This window comes from Nerophis lumbriciformis, linkage group LG05 (genome assembly GCF_033978685.3).
Source record: "Nerophis lumbriciformis linkage group LG05, RoL_Nlum_v2.1, whole genome shotgun sequence".
In the NCBI taxonomy this organism is placed as follows: domain Eukaryota; kingdom Metazoa; phylum Chordata; class Actinopteri; order Syngnathiformes; family Syngnathidae; genus Nerophis; species Nerophis lumbriciformis.
Window position 1 is genome coordinate 51933965 of NC_084552.2, and position 21881 is coordinate 51955845.

Genomic DNA, 21881 nt, shown 5'->3' on the forward strand with positions numbered 1-21881 from the left:
ATCCCTCTAAAAAAACATCCAAAAAGCGCCAACAATACTCCATTTACATTTCGTCACCTGAATATTAGCCAAAAATTAGTGATATTGTTATTATAAGCGCTAACGCAGAAGAACTATCTTTAGCGGCACATTGTCGCAGAGAGCAAAAAGCTTGTTGCTGCTGTATTGACATCATTGACTGGTGAGCTGCTTTGTCGCCTCGAAGCTCGGGGAAGTTTACTGTGGATCATAAATCATGTCTCTCACTTGGATAGTAAAATGATGAGGACAAAATCCGTCAAATTTGCCAACTTTGGAAATGGCGAGAAAAACAAGAAAAGACGCTTGGTTCCACCCCCCATTTTCTTCGCAAGGATTATGAGTCATTCTTCATCTAAACAGGAAAAGATGAACATCCTAACAGTCGGCATCCCAGTGAGAGCAGACATTGTACAGTAAGCGATGTTTTGGTATTGTGTTTGTTGGCTCTCATGAAGTCTGCAGTGACTAATAATTAGTGATGTTGTTGAAGAAAAAGGCCAATTTTGTGATGCATTTTTGAAATTAATGCACCGCTGTATGCTTAATATGATAAAAATATGTAAATTACATCTGCTTATAAATGTGCCCATAACTACATTTCATAGATACTTACATCATGTATATAAAACCTTAATGGAGGTGTTTGGATGTTTTTTTAAGCACTTTATAGGAAGAATCAAGCGGCTACCATAGGCTCCACTGTAAGCAGACTTTTGATCGCATTTTTTATTGGTTACAATGCATTAAAAAAAAAAAGAAAACATTTGTGTGTTCTTGTCTTATATAAGGATTGTGAATAATAGACAACATTCCCCAAAAGTGTAGTTCCCCTTTAAAAGGACTAGAAATGGGAATTAGCATGGTGCTAAATCTGGTGCAGACATCTTTTTAATATAACTACACGTTGTAAAGTGAAGTTAATTATATTTATATAGCGCTTTTTCTCTCGTTACTCAAAGCTTTACATAGTGAAACTCATTATCTATGTCTTTAAGGTACATTTTAACCAGTGTGGGTGACACTGGGAGCAGTGTTACAGCCATTGTGTCTTGCCCAAGGACACAATGGCTGTAATTACGATAGCGAAGCGGGAATTGAACCTGGAACTCTCAAATCTACACTGTTTGTTTTTACCCATTTTGTTTTGTTGTATCATCATTTTATCTGATCATCATTATTGTTTTGTAAAAATTATTATTTGTATTTTTTTTTCTTCTAATTTTGCGGCTTTACTCTGTCACGGTTTTTCAAAAATATATTTATGAATAAATCATATCATGGTTCCTTGCTGTTTTGCGTTTGACGACGGCCTATTGCAGGGTTGTCCAAACTTTTTGAATTGGGGGTTGCATTGGGCTAAAAAACTTTGGTCGAGGACCGAAAGACTGCATGTAAAGTAAATATATATGTATAGCCTATACATATATATGTGTGTACATATTATATTACTATAATGGATATATAATTAATAATTAATTTAATTGGATATTGAGAGTATGTGAAAGTTCGACTCCTACCTTGTTTATTTTCTTGACGACCTCCTTAAAGGTTTGAAATAAATCAGAAAAATCAAGCATCCAAAATGCGTCAAAAATGTATGAAAGTTGATAAGTGTGGAGAGTGTTTAGCATGTTTCCCCATCTTGCTTTGTTATGGATTCAAATGGGTGTAATTTTAAATTCTTTATGGTGGATTGACAGTTATATTATAATATCCACACAGATCAGTGAGCAGGTTACGTTATGGGCGGCCATGTGTGCTGAAATTTTGTGATGGTTGGAATTTTTTTTGCACAATGACCAGGGAAGGTTGTTTGCATTGAGTAATATAAGTGAATGCTGCAACTCAGTCCATTCAGAGCATAATTAAAAGGTCATTCGACTGAATTGTTCGCATTAGAGTGACAATATCAAAATTACCAGTCTATTAAAATGAATAGCAATCTTCCTTCTGGTAAGATTCCTTATTAAAACTCAGAACGTCTAGCGCAGGGGTCCCCAAACTTTTTGACTCGGGGCCGCATTGGGTTTAAACAATTTGGTCGGGGGCCGGGATGTGTATATATAAACATACATATATTCCTCGCGCACTAATTGACTGAAAGAGTGCGCACTTGATGTCACGTTATTGATGGAAAAAGGCATTTTTAGACAATACGATTTGCCTGAGCGGCTAGGAGACACCGAGAGTAACAAGTGGTAGAAAATAGATTAGACAGGACAGATTTAAAAAAATAAAAATAAAAAATAAAAAATATAAATATATATATATATATTTTTTTAAACTTGGGACTGCCCGCGGGCCGGATCCGCCGTAGTTTGGGGACCCCTGGTCTAGCGGGTCAAATTGAAGATGTCAGCAGGCCCTAGTTTGGACACCCCTGGACTATTGTGTTAAAAATATGCATATTTAAGTACATTAAATATACTTTTTTGTAAATAAAGCAGTTAATCATTAAAATGGCTAACTAAACTTCTAATAACAAAAGGTAATGTCCTGTATTGCACAGCACATCATAATTTTCATCATAAAACTGTGTGTGTGTCAGCCTTACTGTACAATATGTCTTCGTTTCGATTATTACATCTATTATATAGGGTAAAAAAGAGTGTAAAGGTGACTATGGGGATGTTATTTCAGGTCTAGAGGGCTTCTCTAATGTTAAAAACACATTTAGAAGGTCGTAAACAAATTTTTAATGCTCTAATTTTAAAAATATAAAATTTATAAATAAAAAATCCAGTCGGGTTTCGAACCAATTAACAGTGACAGATGAGGAATGGCTGTACTTTTTTTTCTACCCCTGGTTTTATTATTCTAATAATAACTATTTGGCGTTAAAATCCAATTAGGCAGTATATCATGGACATTTTGCTGAGGAATTCCTGGCTGCAGGGAAAGTTCAAACATAACAACAAATAGTAGCTGGTAGTCCACCACAACGTATACCAATGGGCTTTTTTCTCATGCACTACGATCATGTCGTTGTAGTTTGTACAATATTTTACTTTTAGTGCGAGTCTTTGTAATATGGAGAGATCAGAAACATATTTTCAACGGATTTAATGGATTACTTCAATCTGTGGAGTAACTTGTCACCTCGATGCACCGCCAGAGGACGATGGCGACCTACCCTCATCCTCCCGTTGCGGACCGCCGGCCCGTCCTCGGCCAGTCTGAGGACAAAAAGGTCCATCTTGTATTCCCGACCTCCTCGGATGCTAAACCCGAAGCCTTTGACGCTCTTGTCCAGCTCCACCGTGAAGAAGTCAAAGTCTTGGGAGAGCTGCAAGCAGGACCAAGCAGGTCAATAACAAACTAGACAAAATGGCCCCCAGGACCGCACCTGTTAAAACACTCTTACTTGAACCGGCGGCATTCTGTAGTCCGGGACGGCAAACTGTGGCCGATAGTCCAAGAGCGGCGGGTGCCTGTAGTCCAACGTGGGCGGCGCTCGGTAGTCGGCCACTGGGGGGTGCCGGTAGTCCACTGGCGGCTGGCGGTAGTCGGTGAATGGCGGCTGTCGGATGTCTGGTTTGACGTCCTGCCTGGCTTTGACCTCTGACCTGTAACTGAGAAAAGGCTAAATGAATGACGGGAAAGTACAGAGGCTGGTAACTATGGCGATAAACGACAGTGTCATCAAATATTGGGGGAAGAAAGTGTTGTTAGTGACAGCAAGATTGGCCTTGAAGGTCCTACCTTCCCTCGTGGGCATAGGTGGTCTGAGGCGGGGGGACGGGCAGTTTGGTGACGGGACTCTGGTGGGGCTTGGCATTGGACTCTGGAGTCTGGACACCCGGGCCGGGCTGTAGGGTGCCCCCACCGCCGGGCTGCTGCGTCTTGGGGCTGTGCTGCTGTGTCAAGGGGCTTTGCTTCTCAGAAGTGGGAGCTGAAGGAGGGTTGATGACCTCTGAGAAAGAAGCATATTAAAGTGGAAAAACAAGGAAAAAAACTGTCCTTAATAATTACCCTTAAAAGGGAACTTCAATTTTTGGGGAATTTTGCCTTTCATCCACAATCCTTATGTGAGACAAGAACACATGTCATTCCATTTATTGTCCGCTCTAAATAGTGAAAAACTGCTAGCTAAAGGCGGCTAACAATTATGACTCTCACGATTATGTTGGATCCACTATGGACTGGACTTTCACAATATTATGGTAGACTCACTCGACGTCCATTGCATCCGGTCTCCCTTAGAGTGGGGGGGGGGGGTCACCCACATCTGCGGTCCTCTCAAAGGTTTCTCATAGTCATTCACATTGACATCCCACTGGGTTTTGAGTTTTTCCTTGCCCTTATGTGGGCTCTGAACCGAGGATGTCGTTGTGGCTTGTGCAGCCCTTTGAGACACCTGTGATTTAGGGCTATATAAATAAACATTGATTGATTGATTGATTGAACAATGCAGATAAAAACTATCTCAAAACCTCTAACACTGTTTTACAAACATGATGTGAGAATGAATGCAATGGCACATTCATTATAACATGTAATACTTACAGAATTGTGGTCATATTAAGCATTAAAATAACTTATTTCATGGACGCATTGATTCACAAAGCTTATAGCTATGACTACTACTTCTGTCAACAACATCAACATAGAGCGAAGTTTCGGTGTTTGCCAGCATTACTTCATGAGAGCACTAAAAGTTTCAAACATGAAAATTAAACAGTGACTTATAAGGTCTGCTCTCACTAGGATGCCGACTGATAGGATGGTTGTATCTTTCAGCACTTGTGTTCTCCTCCAGCTGCTAAATTCAAAACAATCCTTACTCCTCGATAAAAAATGCTTATGCTGCGCTCCATTTGTTGAAAAGCTTTTAGTATCAAGTTGGGAGTGTGTGGATTTTCAAAGTTGACCAACTTTTCGGCTTGGTGCCACAACAAAACGCACCTAAATAATAAACGTTATTAGCAGTCCAAGCTAGCTAGTAGCTGGCTGCTTGGTAGTGGTTGGCAGAGCAGTGTGAACAAGGCGACGTGTCACAACGCCAGAAAAGTAGTTCCTCAGTGTTAGCTCTTCCAATAACAATGTCGCCACAGTTTGGTTAATATGCAGATCACATTATGTAAATTAAACATTGTTGGCAGTTTTTGGATGTTTTTTTTTTTTAGAGCGCTATATTGGCGGAATAGATTTATACCATTACCTGCATTGTTAACCGCCTCTTACTAGCAGTCTTTCACTATTGAGAACGTGCACAAAAGGGAAAGAAGTGTGTTCTTGTCTCACATAAGGATTCGGATGATGTGCAAAAAAAGTGCTGTTTTCCTTTAAATCTGCTCAAATATTGTTTTTAGCCAATCAGAAGCTTGAAGAAAATCATGCATGGAAAAAGGCACAAAAACATCAAAGCCAAACTGAGAAAAACAGGAATATTAAATGAGTAAACATTGGAACAGAAATATGACAAATCAACAATAATCTTACCTTCCTGTGGAATGATCCTCAAGGTGACGCTGAGTCCGGCATCCTTGATCAGCTTGACGATGTCTCCGTGCGGCATGCTGACGATGGACTGACTGTTGACCGCCAGGATACGATCTCCCACTTTTAGCTTCCCGCAGCGGTCGGCCGGGCTTCCCTCAATGATGCGTCCAATCTTGTGTGGCACAGCTGTCGGGACACACAGATCTGTTGACGTGACAACACGCCAGATGCCGGCTTCGCTTGTCTTACGGTTAGCGGCAGGCGCCTCGGGCCGGTTGAGTGAGCTGATGATGACGAAGCCGAAGCCTTCGCTCTCCTTCCGGTGGATGAGGACGTCGCTAGGTTGCGCATTTGCGTCGGAAGCGACCCCTGCCTGCATGGTCCCGGTGCTGTTGGCGTACGTGAGGTCGCTACGCGGCGAACTGTGCTGCGTGGACACCGAACCCGAATGGCGACCGTTCTCCTGGCAGGAGTCGCCTGTAAGTAGAGGTAAAGAGCTGATGTAATACTGCTTCATCAGGCAACAAATACTTGAGATACTACTACAAATAAGTTACCCGTGGCCTGGACCCTCCTCCTAATGACCAGATTGACCTGGCCGTTCCGCGCCGCTCCGTGCATCAGGTCGATGACGTAGCGATGCGGCTTCCCCACCACGGGAATGCCGTCCACAAAGAGGAGCTCGTCGCCGGGTCGCAGTCGTCCGTCCAGGTCCGCCGGGCTCTTCTCGATGATGGCGCCGATTAATATCTGCTGTAAAAAAAATAAAAAATAAAAAATTTAACACAAAGTACTGAAGACGCAAGCAGTGTGTCAAAGTGGCGTCAAATTGTAGTAAAGATAACACTAATCAAATTATGATTCAATTTGATTTAATCATTTAATTTATCTCTTATATATTATCATTAACCTGTCAAGCCTGATATTTATGTTTTTCCTTTTACTATACCTATAATACTAGTGTATACTGTATATTAGTCCCTCTAATATGAAATAAATGACAATAGCAAATATATATACTTTTATATGTATATTATTTTATATATTTTTACATTATAGGCAACAATATTTTTTGGTGAAAATTAATAATTTAATCCATGAATATCTTGACTCACACACATTTTCATATTTTTCTGATCATATACTGTAATATTGTTTGAATAGTTTGTAATATTACGAGGATTAAAAATCTAATCACTGAAGTTTTTATGTACATTCATAATGCAGACAAGGCATCAGTCGGTGGGGGTCAAAGGTCAGGAGTGAGTGTGTTAGAGTGGACACAACACTAAAGTTCCATTGCCATACGAGCCTTCTCACGTGTCTCCGGACTCACAGGCTGCCCCGGCTCTTCCCCGCCCAGGACCCTGAACCCGAACCCGGACTTCTGTCTCCGCAGGTGGACCTCCATGTCCTGGTACTCGCTCCCTGTGGGACGGACATGAATGTAACACGTAATGCTAAAAGAAGCTGGAGAGCCGCAGTTTGTTGTCAGCGCTAGGACGCCTACCTGAGGCTGAGGAGGAGTCGGCGGGGAAGGTTGTCCTCGGAGGGCCTGCTTGTTCTGGCAAGACAAAAAAAGACGAAGAAGTGCTCCATAAACAAGAAATATTGATGATGAGGCGGAAGGGAACTTGGCTCAGCGATAACATCGCTGTGAATCATCCATAAAAGTCAGGAAGTGCTTACAGCGTGTGATAAAAGTGGCATATTCACGCTGATGCGTGATGAGAAACCAAGTTGTCATGACGACAGACCATATCATGCTTTTTGCAGCGCAATGCCACCTTGTCCCCTTTGGAAGTAAATCTCACCGCATCAACAACAAGACAGCCATGTTACAAGGCAACTTCAAGGGATCCTAGTGGATTTTTACCATGCGATACAATACATTAGTGCATAAAAACACAAAGTAGACCAATATCATGTCCCCCGCCTACAAAACACCACGCATACAATATTTGTGAAAGTTAAAAAAAGTGTACACCAACTTTGAAATAAATATGGACCATTCCGCCGAATCATGTCCCCAGGAAATGCATTAAAATATATACTTCTTTCAAGGGCCTACCTCTAGTAAAAAATTCAGAATCCAGAGGTGATCCGGATCGGCCCGAAAATCACCTGCTCCTTATTCCATTTCTGACATTTCCTGAAAGTTTCATCAAAATCTGCTTATCATTTGTTGAGCCATCTTTAGTGGAATGAAAGAAACGGAGTGAAGCCTCTTGTCAGTTTTCTACTATCTCTGTGGGTGGAGGCAGGGCCACTAGCATACACACACAGATGTTTAAAACTGGAACATAAACGTCAGGGCTATGAATTTGGGCACCAAATGATTTGATTCTTGGGGGTAACGATTTGATTCAAAATCAATACTTTTTAAAATAACATTGGATTACAGTCTATGATTAACTACATTCTTCCATAACATAGATACATTGCTTTTGTTTAATAAAATGATTCCCAAGCATTTAATAAAGTCAAATACAAATAAGGCAACAAATGAAGTATCCCACACTTCTCTTTTATAAAGTAAATATGTACAGCAGATATGGGCATCTACTGTATAGCATCGATATGATGTGTCAAAGTAGCTGGACAGGAAAGATTTAAAAAAAAAAAAAAAAAAAAAAAAAAATATATATATATATATTTATTTATTTTTAATCAATTTGGGATTTTTTTTAATCGATTAAGAATCGTTACAAATATGAATCAAGATTAAATTAAAAATCTTTTTTTTTTTGACAACCATAGTAAGATAAAGTAGTAAAAATAATCTAAATCAGTTCCAAAAACTAATAACTTGTTCCTTATACCATTTCGAACATTTCGTCAGAGTTTCATTAAAATCTGTCGACAACTTTTTGAGTCAAATGCAAAAACATGTTATGCTATATGGTACTAAGAGCTAGCAGCACATAATAGCACACAATCTTGAAATACGTAATAAATGTCCTTGATTGAAAATTATATTTGTCAATATAAACAAGTATCAAATAATTATAATTGAATATTGCTTACACGTACAAGGTTTCCAAGGCAGAAGTGTATTAGAAAATATTTAGAAACAAATGTGTCCGCATCATTCAACTTTCTGTGTCATGAGCTTTATTTACTGAATTATTGTGGTCAATAGGTGTCGTCGGAAAAAACATACCACCCATAACTTTTTGTGTTATTTGACTCACTAACTAACTACCTAATTGACAGACAAACCGACGACAACGGTTGGATTAAATTGCACTTTAAATGATGGTTTTACCTATTTGAAAACAAAAAATGTTTTTTTTTTTTTTACTGCTAATCCCAAATATAATGAAGTTTATTTCTTGAAAAAACAACAATTGAGTTAAAATTCACACTTCAGTCGTATCGCTTTGTTTTCACTCAGCCCTGTTATCCTCTTTGTTAATTTTCTTAAAATAAAGTTTTTGTCGACTCAATGTAACAGGCAAAGTGCTAAAAACTCGCTCCTGTTACTTTCAGCTCTGTTGTATAAATTAGTCATTCTGCTATGGAGACTTGTACAAAAATGAAAACAAGTTTACCCGAGATAGGCAAATGCACATTTAGTTATTGCTCTGTAATGATCAGATTTAGAGTTGAAAAATGTTAAAGTTTATGCTCCAGAACCGCAGGTTGTCGACGCCGATCTTGGACATTCAACAATAGCGTCGACAATGTTGTTGCCGTTCTCGTCTAATTCCTACCCAAGTCTTGCATGAAACATGACTGACTGTGGCATACCGCCATTAAAAAACGGTTTCTATTATTATTATTATTATTAATATTAGTGTTGTCATAATGTTAGTGATCCACCTCAGGTACCTACTCTCATACAACGCCCTGGACTTCTCATACACGCCAAAAAGGTCTGCTTGCTTGGACAGAGCCTCAGAGGCAGAGTCCGAAGGCACTGAGGGTCTGTGGAGGAGGTGGTGTTGGTGCTGCTTGGGGTAGGGGGCGCTGTTGGAAATTACAGGGCCTGACAGGCCGGTCTGAGCGGGGCTGCTCAGGCCCTGCGGGGTCTCCCACTGCTCCGACACCTGAAAAGCACAGCGGCACGAGCCTTATACTTCCATGTTTTGCTTTTTAAAAACAAACAAAGATGGCGTAGGAGGAAAGAGCGAGAAGCTTTTTTAACCATTGAACCCATTTCATACATCAATTAACACTTTTTACCCTTAGGTCCCAAAATGGTTCGTCTCATTAGAAGGCTAATAAATATTGATTTCACTTTAGAATTAATAAAAAAAAACATGTGATTACCCGCTTGACAAGGTCAGTGACTAAGAACATTTATTCTGATGCATTTTTGTTTCAAATAAACCTACGCTTTTTACCATGTACGTCCCAAAACGGGCTCTCTCATAAATGTCCTACAAAACTGTGATATAAAAATATTTTTTGGACTTTTTATGCATAGAATCTTTCCAAATTCAAACCCATATACATAGCTTTTTTTTTTTTTTTTTTAAACAAAAATAATTACCGGTATATTAATACTAGGACCTGACTTTATTTAATAGGGAATATTGACAAAAATGTAGTGAAAAGTAGGTCAAAACAGACCCTCTCATAGATGTCATACTAAACTACAATATATATATTTTTTGCTTTCTATGCATAGAATTTTTCCAATTTAAAATCTGCTCATATACATCATGTATTTTTAAAGTGAAGAAAAAAACATTTTTATAAAACAAAAATAGTAATAGCAGCTGACATAGGTTCCAGCTACCCCCCGATGAGTGCGAAAGAGACAAGCTGTAGAAAATGGATGGATGGACTATAGAACCAATGACTTTATTTAATGGGGAAAATTGCCCAAAAATTGGGTGAAAAGCGGAAAAATGTTTGACTTTTTACAATTAGGTCGCAAAACGATCCCTTTATATAATAAACACCTAATAAAAATATAGCATGTCATTAAGTAATAAAATTACTGAACCCCTGACTTTATTTAATGGGGAAAAAAAAGAAAAATATTATCTTTTATCCTTTGTCCAAAAACAATCCCTTTCATAGAGGTTCAATGTAGTATACAAAGTATACGATTGAACGCTATACAACGTAATATTCAAATCAATCGAAAATGTATGGTAAATAATGGGAGTCAATGGGCCTAAAATGGTCCTTAAGGGTAAAAAGCGTTTGCATGAATGCAAATCTCCCAATCTATAAATCTTACATTTGAGGGATTTATAAAAATTAATGATATTACTAAAAAATATACATACATTTCAAGCCTCATAATCAATCCTAAAACTGACCGATATATTTAGAAAGAGAAGATGCCTTGAGGGTGACAGAGACATGATGCTTTGAGCGAAAGTTAGCAAGAAAGGGAAGCAGCGTCTAAATTAAAGGACATTATTAATAAGGGTGTCCCGATCCGATATTGACATCGGTCCTATAGCAGCACAAAACAAGTATCGGAATATATTGGCTGGAATGTAAAACCTCCAAAATAAGCGTTCCGATACAAGCAGTCCTGCAGCACGTTTACGTGTGCAAAGCTGGACAGCCAGTTAACATCTACAGGTGAAACTCAAAAAATTAGAATATCGAATAAGTACATTCGTGTCAGCAATTCAACTTCAAATGTGATATAAACTCATGACATGCAAAGTGAGATTTGTCAATCATTTATTTGGTATAATCTTGATGATCATGGCTTGGTTTTTGAAAACCCCAGATTTTTAATACAAGGTTTTCATAAACTGTAAAACATAATCATCAAAATGATATCAAAAGAAGACTTTAAATATCTTGAGTTGCATGTTGCATGTATTAGTTTTAATCTAATTGCTGGAAAAAACAAACCTTTGCACAATATTCAGATTTTTTGAGTTTCACTCTAATAAGCAAACAAGGTTGGTGTTTTCTAGTATTTTAGTCAAATCATTTACAAAAGGTAAACATGGTAGGTTATAGGTTACTAGGAGTTAGCAGCTACACAACAGCTAAGCACACAAGCTAGACATACGTAATAAGTTTTCTTAATTGAACAATATTGCAGTCCAAAACAGTACATTTGTCAACATAAACAAGTATCAAATAATTGTAGTTGCATATTTCTTCCACATACAAAGTCTCCAGTAACAAACAGGTCCGCAATCAATGAACTGGGTCATGATCATGACTTCATTAATTACTGTGGCCGACTGGAACCTTAGATAATGATTAGGTTAGTACTTTTCATACAAAATTTTGTTCTGTGTCTGACTAATGTCATTTGATCAAACCTTTTCTAACATTCCACACAAGAAAACAATAAAAGTATGTGTGATTCCCGTTGATCGGTTCGGATCCATATTGGTATCAACCAGTACTCAAGACTTCAATATCAGTATTGTATCGGAAGGGAAAAAGTTGTATCGGGACACCCTTACTTATTATGTTAATGGTTGAGAAACAGCTTTAGCAGGCTGGTGTATGTTACCTGCTTGGAGCTCTTCCAGGGTGAATAATGACCTGTAATGTCGAGAGAACACACCTTTAGACTCACTAAAAAGATGACGACTAAATTCAAAGGAAGCCAGATTTGGGACTAAAAAATTGTGCAAAGAAAGCCCCTACAAGAATTGATATGGTACGTCTTTCGCCAGACAAGCTGCAGTCGCTTTGCATCGCCGACTGCCTGGTAGAGTAAATTAACGAGCAAATAAATCAATCCATTCTCGCCGCTGACCTTTGTGAGCGAGTCCCGGAGTGCGTCAGAGCAGACACAAAAGCGCTTTGTGGTGAAATTACACAACAAAACTGCAGAAAGGCAAATTGATTTCACACAAGAGACGTTTGACTTGCTGGCGCCAACCAACACAGCACACCAACAGCAGTGGGAGATGATGGACTCTGGCGACACCCGTACCAACACTTTTCATGCCAGCAGGTGACAACTGCGTCAATCAAGACCAAAACTGTGTTGATTTCTTTACAGAGTGCATAGAGAAGCCCAATTATGATGGAAAAATGAGGACTTTGTGGTATGCTGACATTGCAAAAAGCATGCACTTCAACCAACAACCACAAGGAGGCAGTAACTTAAGACAAGAACAGTAGACACTTGGACAGCAAACAAATAAATATTACTGGTATAAAAAAGAATGTTGAAAGTATATTTTACTATTATTATTAATATTACGCTATAGTGTGTCAAAATCCATTGTATTGTTTTCATTTTGCTACATTACATGGGAAATGTGCATTATATGTTTATGCAATACATCAATTTAATTAATTAAAACGTTTTTTTTTTTCCAATTTATTTAGGAAATGTTAACACTACTTAACATTCTACAAACCCTTTCTTCTTTTTTAACAATATAATCCTAATATTTTGGTGTACATTTTGTCCTATTTTGGGGAGTAATAAAAAGTCAAAGAGAAAAATAAGAACTTAATATTCTATACATTTATTTACTAAGGAAATGTTTCCACTTTCCACACTGGCAAATTTCCCAAAACCTTTCTTTTTTCATTGGTACAACAATCCTAATATTTTGGTGTAATTTCTGGTCTATTTTGAGTCAATCAAAAGTCAAAGAGAAAAATAAGAAGGATGATAATATAACATTGGAAATCAAAAAAGTATATATATATATATATACACACAGGTAAAAGCCAGTAAATTAGAATATTTTGAAAAACTTGATTTATTTCAGTAATTGCATTCAAAAGGTGTAACTTGTACATTATATTTATTCATTGCACACAGACTGATGCATTCAAATGTTTATTTCATTTAATTTTGATGATTTGAAGTGGCAACAAATGAAAATCCAAAATTCTGTGTGTCACAAAATTAGAATATTACTTAAGGCTAATACAAAAAAGGGATTTTTAGAAATGTTGGCCAACTGAAAAGTATGAAAATGAAAAATATGAGCATGTACAATACTCAATACTTGGTTGGAGCTCCTTTTGCCTCAATTACTGCGTTAATGCGGCGTGGCATGGAGTCGATGAGTTTCTGGCACTGCTCAGGTGTTATAAGAGCCCAGGTTGCTCTGATAGTGGCCTTCAACTCTTCTGCGTTTTTGGGTCTGGCATTCTGCATCTTCCTTTTCACAATACCCCACAGATTTTCTATGGGGCTAAGGTCAGGGGAGTTGGCGGGCCAATTTAGAACAGAAATACCATGGTCCGTAAACCAGGCACGGGTAGATTTTGCGCTGTGTGCAGGCGCCAAGTCCTGTTGGAACTTGAAATCTCCATCTCCATAGAGCAGGTCAGCAGCAGGAAGCATGAAGTGCTCTAAAACTTGCTGGTAGACGGCTGCGTTGACCCTGGATCTCAGGAAACAGAGTGGACCGACACCAGCTGGACTGCTGCTGAGTGGTCCAAAGTCATGTTTTCTGACGAAAGCAAATTTTGCATTTCCTTTGGAAATCGAGGTCCCAGAGTCTGGAGGAAGACAGGAGAGGCACAGGATCCACGTTGCCTGAAGTCTAGTGTAAAGTTTCCACCATCAGTGATGGTTTGGGGTGCCATGTCATCTGCTGGTGTCGGTCCACTCTGTTTCCTGAGATCCAGGGTCAACGCAGCCGTCTACCAGCAAGTTTTAGAGCACTTCATGCTTCCTGCTGCTGACCTGCTCTATGGAGATGGAGATTTCAAGTTCCAACAGGACTTGGCGCCTGCACACAGCACAAAATCTACCCGTGCCTGGTTTACGGACCATGGTATTTCTGTTCTAAATTGGCCCGCCAACTCCCCTGACCTTAGCCCCATAGAAAATCTGTGGGGTATTGTGAAAAGGAAGATGCAGAATGCCAGACCCAAAAACGCAGAAGAGTTGAAGGCCACTATCAGAGCAACCTGGGCTCTCATAACACCTGAGCAGTGCCAGAAACTCATCGACTCCATGCCACGCCACATTAACGCAGTAATTGAGGCAAAAGGAGCTCCAACCAAGTATTGAGTATTGTACATGCTCATATTTTTCATTTTCATACTTTTCAGTTGGCCAACATTTCTAAAAATCCCTTTTTTGTATTAGCCTTAAGTAATATTCTAATTTTGTGACACACGGAATTTTGGATTTTCATTTGTTGCCACTTCAAATCATCAAAATTAAATGAAATAAACATTTGAATGCATCAGTCTGTGTGCAATGAATAAATATAATGTACAAGTTACACCTTTTGAATGCAATTACTGAAATAAATCAAGTTTTTCAAAATATTCTAATTTACTGGCTTTTACCTGTATATATATACATATACACACTATATTGCCAAAAGTATTTGGCCACCTGCCTTGACTCACATATGAACTTGCCATCCCATTCCTAACCCATAGGGTTAAATATGATGTCGGTCCACCTTTTGCAGCTATTACAGCTTCAACTCATCTGGGGAGGCTGTCCACAAGGTTGCGGAGTGTGTTAATAGGAATTTTCGACCATTCTTCCAAAAGCGCATTGGTGAGGTCACACACTGATGTTGGTCAAGAAGGCCTGGCTCTGGTCTCTGTTCTAATTCATCCCAAAGGTCTTCTATCGGGTTCAGGTCAGGACTCTGTGCAGGCCAGTCAAGTTCATCCACACCAGACTCTGTCATCTATGTCTTTACGGACCTTGCTTTGTGCACTGGTGGACAGTCATGTTGGAAGAGGAAGGGGCCCGCTCCAAACTGTTCCCACAAGGTTTGGAGCATGGAATTGTCCAAAAAGCATTCAAAGCTCCTTTCACTGGAACTAAGGGGCCAAACCTAACACCATAATTCCTCCTCCACCAAATTTCACACTCGGCACAATGCAGTCCGTAATGTAGCATTCTCCTGGCAACCTCCAAACCCAGACTCGTCCATCAGATTGCCAGATGGAAAAGCGTGATTTATCACTCCAGAGAACGTGTCTCCACTGCTCTAGAGTCCAGTGGCGACGTGCTTTACACCACTGCTTTGCATTGGACTTGGTGATGTATGGCTTAGATACAGCTGCTCGGCCATGGAAACCCATTCCATGAATCTCTCTGCGTACTGTACGTGGGCTAATTGGAAGGTCACATGAAGTTTGGAGCTCTGTAGCAACTGACTGTGCAGAAAGTCTTTGCACTATGCGCTTCAGCATCCGCTGACCCCTCTCTGTCAGTTTATGTGGCCTACCACTTGGTGGCTGAGTTGCTGTTGTTACCAAATTCTTCCATTTTCTTATAATAAAGCCGACAGTTGACTTTAGAATATTTAAGAGCGAGGAAATTTCCCGACTGGATTTGTTGCATATGTGGCATCCTATGACAGTTCCACGCTGGAAATCACTGAGCTCCTGAGAGCGGCCCATTCTTTCACAAATGTTTGTACAAACAGTCTCCATGCCTAAGTGCTTGATTTTATACACCTGTGGCCGGGCCAAGTGATTAGGACACCTGATTCTGATCATTTGGATAGGTGGCCAAATACATTTGGCAATATAGTGTATATATATATAAATATGTATATATACATTATAATCTATATATAATATTAACTACATATACATACATTATAATCTACATATAATATTAATGACATATACATAATACATCATATACATTTACATACATATATATATATAAATAGCAAACAAATAATAATAATAAAATATAATAAATCTATATATATATATAAATAAAAACAAACAAATAATAATAATAAAAAATATATATATATATATATACACATATACACACACACACACACATATATATATATATATATATATATATATATATATATATATATATATATATATATATATATATATATATATATATATATATATATATATATATACTACTTATGGCTAAATTAATTAATATAGATAGATATAATTAATATTCTAAATTTGGTCAAGACCAGTGTTTATTAAAGAGGCTCTATTATGCAAAACCAACTTTTTTTTAACCTGTTTGTACCTGCTGTTGTGCATTTGGGGTCTGCATAAGTCCCAAAAATGTTTAATCAAAGCATGGAGGCATTGCAGAGATATTTATAAAACAATCTTCCTCCAAACGGTCCGTTTGGAATTTTCCCAATTGGTGACAAACTCTGCGGATTATCCATTTAGAGTTGTATGAATCTACTCAGACTGCCTTGCGCGCGTTCGCTGTTTTTAGTTTACAGTATGCGTGTGCATCTGTAGTGTAGAGCAGTGTTTTTCAATCACTGTGCCGCGAAAATACTGTCTGGTGTGCCGTGGGAAAATATGCAATTTCACCTAATTTCCCTAAAAAATATTTCTTGCAAACCAATAATTATATTCCACAAGAAATGTGCCGTTGTTGAATGTCTGTGCTATCTCGCGATCGGCAGAGTGACCATGTAATACTCCTCCATATCAGTAGGTGGCAGCAGGTAGCTAATTGCGGTGCAGGCTGACTTTGAGAATAAGTGGTGCAATTGCGTCATATTTTGTCATATTTGGTCAATATACGCTACTGAATGTCATTTGTTAAAATTTAAAAAAAATGTTTTTTAAGCCAAGGCACACAAAAAAGGTTGAAAAACACTGGTTTAGAGGACAAAATGCCCAAGATTCCACTCCAAGAACGAAAATGCTGTTATTGGTTGTATTAACCAACACAGGACACAATTAAAACCTCCAGTCTCATTTGAAGAAGTGCCCAGTCTAGGCTCTACTGTACATTGACTTTACTGTACCAACATTCAGCAGACCAGCACCCTCTGGTCTTACCTGCTCCCCCTCTCTGGACCAGCAGACAGGTCTCGACGCCGACCGCACACTCCTTGAGCAGCTCCACCACCTGCACATGCGTGAATCCGTGCACCGCCTGCTTGTTGATCTCCACAATCAGGTCGCCCTCGCTCACTCCGGGGCAGCCGAGCGGCTCCAGAATCTGCTTGACCCGCTGGCCCGCGGGGCTGTCTGCGATGGTGAACCCGAACCCGTCCGCGCCCTTCACCATAGTGAGAGTCAGCAGCTCGCCTTGCGTCGCCCCCGACGACGCCATGGAGACGCTGTCAGGGGGCGTGGCAGCGGAGGCAAGCGATCCGTCCAGGTGGGTGTCGCCCGGGTGAGGGGGGAGGAGCTGCTGCTGCTGGGCGTGGTCCTGGCTCGGGTCCGGAGCGAATCGGGCCGTGTGGGTAATGTAGTCCAAGTAGTTGTCGTAGCCGGGGCGGCCGTTCACCACCAGAGGGCGCTGGTCCATGATGCCCAACGGGGAAATGATGGTGGTGGTGTTGTTGGTGGTGTTCTCTTCGGGCTCGTACGGCAGCGGGTAACCTCGACACAGAACCAACGTCACGCTTTGACCGATGGGCACTGACTGGAACAGTTTGACCACGTCGGCGTGCGTGGTACCCAGGACGCAGACATCGTTGATGTAGACGATGACGTCACCTGTGAAGGGACAGAAAGCAGAAATAAATGGCTGGAGGGCTTGGTTATAGATGACCAAAATGTATTTTAAAGGGCAGTTTGTCATGCATTTTTTATGCAAAATTTACTTTTTAACACATTCTAACAGTGATGCGTGTCTGTAAAGCATACTTGCCAACCCTCCCGGATTTTCCGGGAGACTCCCGAAATTCAGCGCCTCTCCCGAAAACCTTCCGGGACAAATTTTTTCCCGAAAATCTCCCAAAATTCAGGCGGACCTGAGTGACGTGTCAACAGCCTGTTTTCACGTCCGCTTTTCCACAATATAAACAGCATGCCTGCCCAATCACGTTGTAACTGCAGAATGATCGAGGGAGAGTTCTTGGTTTCTTATGTGGGTTTATTGTTAGGCAGTTTCATTAACGTCCTCCCAGCGCGGCAACAACACACAACAACAGCAGTCACGTTTTCGTCTACCGTAAAGCAGTTCGTCTGCCGTAAACAGCAATGTTGTGACACTCTTAAACAGGACAATACTGCCATCTACTGTACATGCATTTGTGACAATAACATCTAGGGCTTTTAGAGAGTGCAGTGCACAACTGCACACACAACAAGGAGACGAAGCAGAATGCATCATCAGAGAGGGTGTACAGCATGGTTAGAAAAATAGTGACAGAGAATAGAACAAGGATGGACAATTCAACCCTTAACTCAACAATGAGTAGATGAGTGTTATGTGTGTATATATGTGTAAATAAATGAACATTGAAATTCAAGTATTTCTCTTATTTATATATATATATATATTTATACATATATATAATAAAATAAATATATATATATATATATAGCTAGAATTCACTGAAAGTCAAGTATTTATTATATATATATATACATATATATGAAATACTTGACTTGGTGAATTCTAGCTGTAAATATACTCCTCCCCTCTTAACCACGCCAATTCAGGGTTTCCCCTCTACGTATCTGATCGTGGCGCGGTGCCACAGCTAAAATGAAAAAATGAACAACACCGCTACCACTGAAAGAGAATGTGTTAGCCCTTTAATACCATTTGTATGTTTCTTTGATGTTCTGATATGATATTGTTGAAAATAGATGTATTATGATTAAAATAGACCAAGTTTGAGAAGCCTACTCTTAGCTCCAACAGATATAATATGCTTTGAAATGCATCATGTGCTTGCCTGGCCCGGCTGTCAAATTTCAAAAGCCAATGTGGCCCCTAAGCCAAAAAGTTTGCCCACCCCTGTGTGTCTCACTCCTTGTATGTGATGTATGGCATCTAATACATTAGACAAATGCAGAGACACAGTGTATACGTGAAAAAGTGGATTAAGTACACAGTACCTACCGCTTCTTGAAGACACACAAAGCTGATTAGTCTTAAAGCTACAGACGCAGCACTTTTAAACTGTCTCAACTCCAGCATCATGCATGCTAACACTTTTAAAACAGCTACAGTTTGGGACTTTTATTACATAAATGCGTGTTCTTTCACACCAAATGCATCCTAAAAAAATAAATGAAAGAATATTCTAAGCTCTGGCTGGATACCGAATTGATTAGGTCTGCTAATTTGTGGAGGAGAGTGCAGCGCATGTTTCTGGAAGCTAAACAGGGACACGGTGCTTGTTGCAGAGTGTTATTAGCTTGGTAATTAGATGAAAACAAACTGTTGTTGTCTAATGGAGTGGACCAAAAGGGAAGCAGATCCTCCATGATTAAAACCCACAGCGTGTGCTTCCTCCGTGACCTTCAGCACAAGCTGCATTCTAGAAGAGAGCGTCGTAAAAGCGGCAGTTAAATATCTTTTATGCTCAGGACAGACATCAGCGAAGGTGACAGCAAGTTAAGAAGACCTCCATGCTTCTGTCTCTCTTTACTGCTTTCCAAGTTTTTAATGAATCTGGCTAAACACAGACGGTGTAGGCCTGGAGCGGCAGCGGCGACGTCGTAATCGATAGCAGAAAACAAACGACGGCGGTGGCATGACCTCGCAGGCCCTGTGCTGCGCTTAAAGAGGTCGTTACGACTTGGGAAGAAACAGTGACTAAAAACGATGATGTCATCATGGACAAAGACATGAATTACCATCATGGGTCCTTCTTAGGCCACATGGTCTGTTTGACTCCATATGACACGTTAACAAAACATAAAAGTTGTGACAATGCTGAAAAAAATATCACTGTGCATTAAAAATACTGCATTATTGCTAAAAGTAAGGATGCTATTGTGTACCAAAAATTCATCTTTTTTATTATTACGATCCTATAGCGTCCAAAAGGTATTTTAAACTACTTCTATGGCATTTTGCTTAAAAAAGCATATTTTTCATTGCTATATTTTTTATAAATGTTTAGAAAATTATCTATCTTTTTTAAAACTTCATTATGCTAAGCATTATTGTCAGTGTCAAAAACGCATAGGTTATAATGTCATTATTATGCACAACACGTAAAATTTGTTTTTTTTTAACATATGTTTATATAAAGTATTTTATGTATGTAATATTTTTTTCTTCTTCAAATTTGTCCTATTTTATGTACTGAATGTATTTTATTTTTAATTTAATAAAAAAGTTTTTTGTCAGAAAATGTTATTTCATCACATATTTCATATTGTTAGTATTACGTTATAATGTATCCAATACCAAACAAAAATGTTAAGAATATATACATATTAAATTATAGTAGAGTATTTCTTTAAGTATTGTTTTCTTTAGACTAAAATATCCAATATTGTGTCAAAATATATAAATTATGATTATTATTATTACTATTATGCTTTAATGTGTCCAAAACAAAAATAAATAAACATTTAAATGATAAATTAGGATGAATATATAAAAACAAATATAATCTATTTTTTATTTAATTTTTTTTGTTTTGTTTTTTCTTCAATAAAAAAACATTTTGTTGCTTTGTCAAAATGAATACAAAAAAAGGAACTAATCCAATATAAATAGGTAATAATTATTACTGTCACACAATTAATTTTTGAAATCTGACTAGAAACACATTTGAAATGTGCTTAATCGTGATTATTCACAGTAAATTACTTTCTGGCATAATTCAAATTAACTTACAATTTTATGGTCAGAAAATCATACACGAACATTACAAAAATGTTTTACTTGAATGGACGACCATATGACAACTCACGCCGTCTGTGTTTAAGGTAAATTGGGTGATTAATCTGCATTGATACATGATTAATGTGAGTTTTTTGTGATTATTCACTTGCATTACTGCATAGAATTTGACAGCTATAGCAATAATATATTTGAATAGCTTAGATCACAATACGAAGGTCCTGGGTTCGATCCGGGGCTCGGGATCTTTCTGTGTGGAGTTTGCATGTTCTCCCCGTGACTGCGTGAGTTCCTTCTGGGTAGTCCGGCTTCCTCCCACTTCCAAGGACATGCACCTCGGGATAGGTTGATTGGCAACACTAAATTGGCCCTAGTGTGTGAATGTGAGTGTGAATGTTGTCTGTCTATCTGTGCTGGCTCTGCGATGAGGTGGCGACTTGTCCAGGGTGTACCCCGCCTTCTGCCCGAATGCAGCTGAGATAGGCCCCAGCACCCCCCGCGACCCCGAAAGGGCCAAAGCACCCTGGATGGATAGATCAGTGGTTCTCAAACTTCTCTAACCAAGCACCCCCCATAATGACCAACATTAAAACAGTAGCAGAGTAGGCTTAAGTCTCCATTAAAAACAAGGCAGAGGCTTAATTAAATAATAGTTTGTCCACTGTAACATTACACACAGTTTGAACAATAACATTGTGTTTGAATATAGGAAAATAAAACTCGAAACCAGGGGTCCCCAAACTACGGCCCGCGGGCCGGATCCGGCCCCCCAGCATCCAAGTTAAAAAAAAAAAAGTTTTTTTTTTTTTTTTTTTTTTTTAATCTTTCCTTTTTAATCCATTTTCTACCGCTTGTTACTCTCGGTGTCTCCGAGCCGCTCAGGCAAATCATATTGTCTAAAAATTTATTTTCCCATCGATAAAGTGACAATGTTAAATGTTGATGAACATCAATGTTAATTGATGTTAAA

At 39.0% G+C, this 21881-nt stretch overlaps 1 protein-coding gene across 8 annotated transcripts in view; it reads right to left on the reverse strand.

The window, feature by feature from the left end:
• Positions 1-21881, reverse strand: part of magi2a (membrane associated guanylate kinase, WW and PDZ domain containing 2a) — a 261445-nt gene that overhangs the window by 4864 nt on the left and 234700 nt on the right. For 4 of the 8 annotated variants that reach the window (XM_061959602.1, XM_061959608.1, XM_061959607.1 and 1 more), the window contains exons 10-20: positions 17149-17814; positions 11915-11946; positions 9302-9515; positions 6974-7027; positions 6776-6891; positions 6021-6216; positions 5713-5940; positions 5464-5649; positions 3724-3934; positions 3386-3593; positions 3155-3307 (exon numbers count right to left, since the gene is read on the reverse strand). In XM_061959602.1, the coding sequence (XP_061815586.1) occupies positions 3155-3307; positions 3386-3593; positions 3724-3934; positions 5464-5649; positions 5713-5940; positions 6021-6216; positions 6776-6891; positions 6974-7027; positions 9302-9515; positions 11915-11946; positions 17149-17814 (2264 nt within the window). The remainder of the gene's footprint in view (positions 1-3154; positions 3308-3385; positions 3594-3723; positions 3935-5463; positions 5650-5712; positions 5941-6020; positions 6217-6775; positions 6892-6973; positions 7028-9301; positions 9516-11914; positions 11947-17148; positions 17815-21881) is intronic. The other 4 variants (XM_061959605.1, XM_061959609.1, XM_061959603.1 and 1 more) reach the window with 4 other exon arrangements.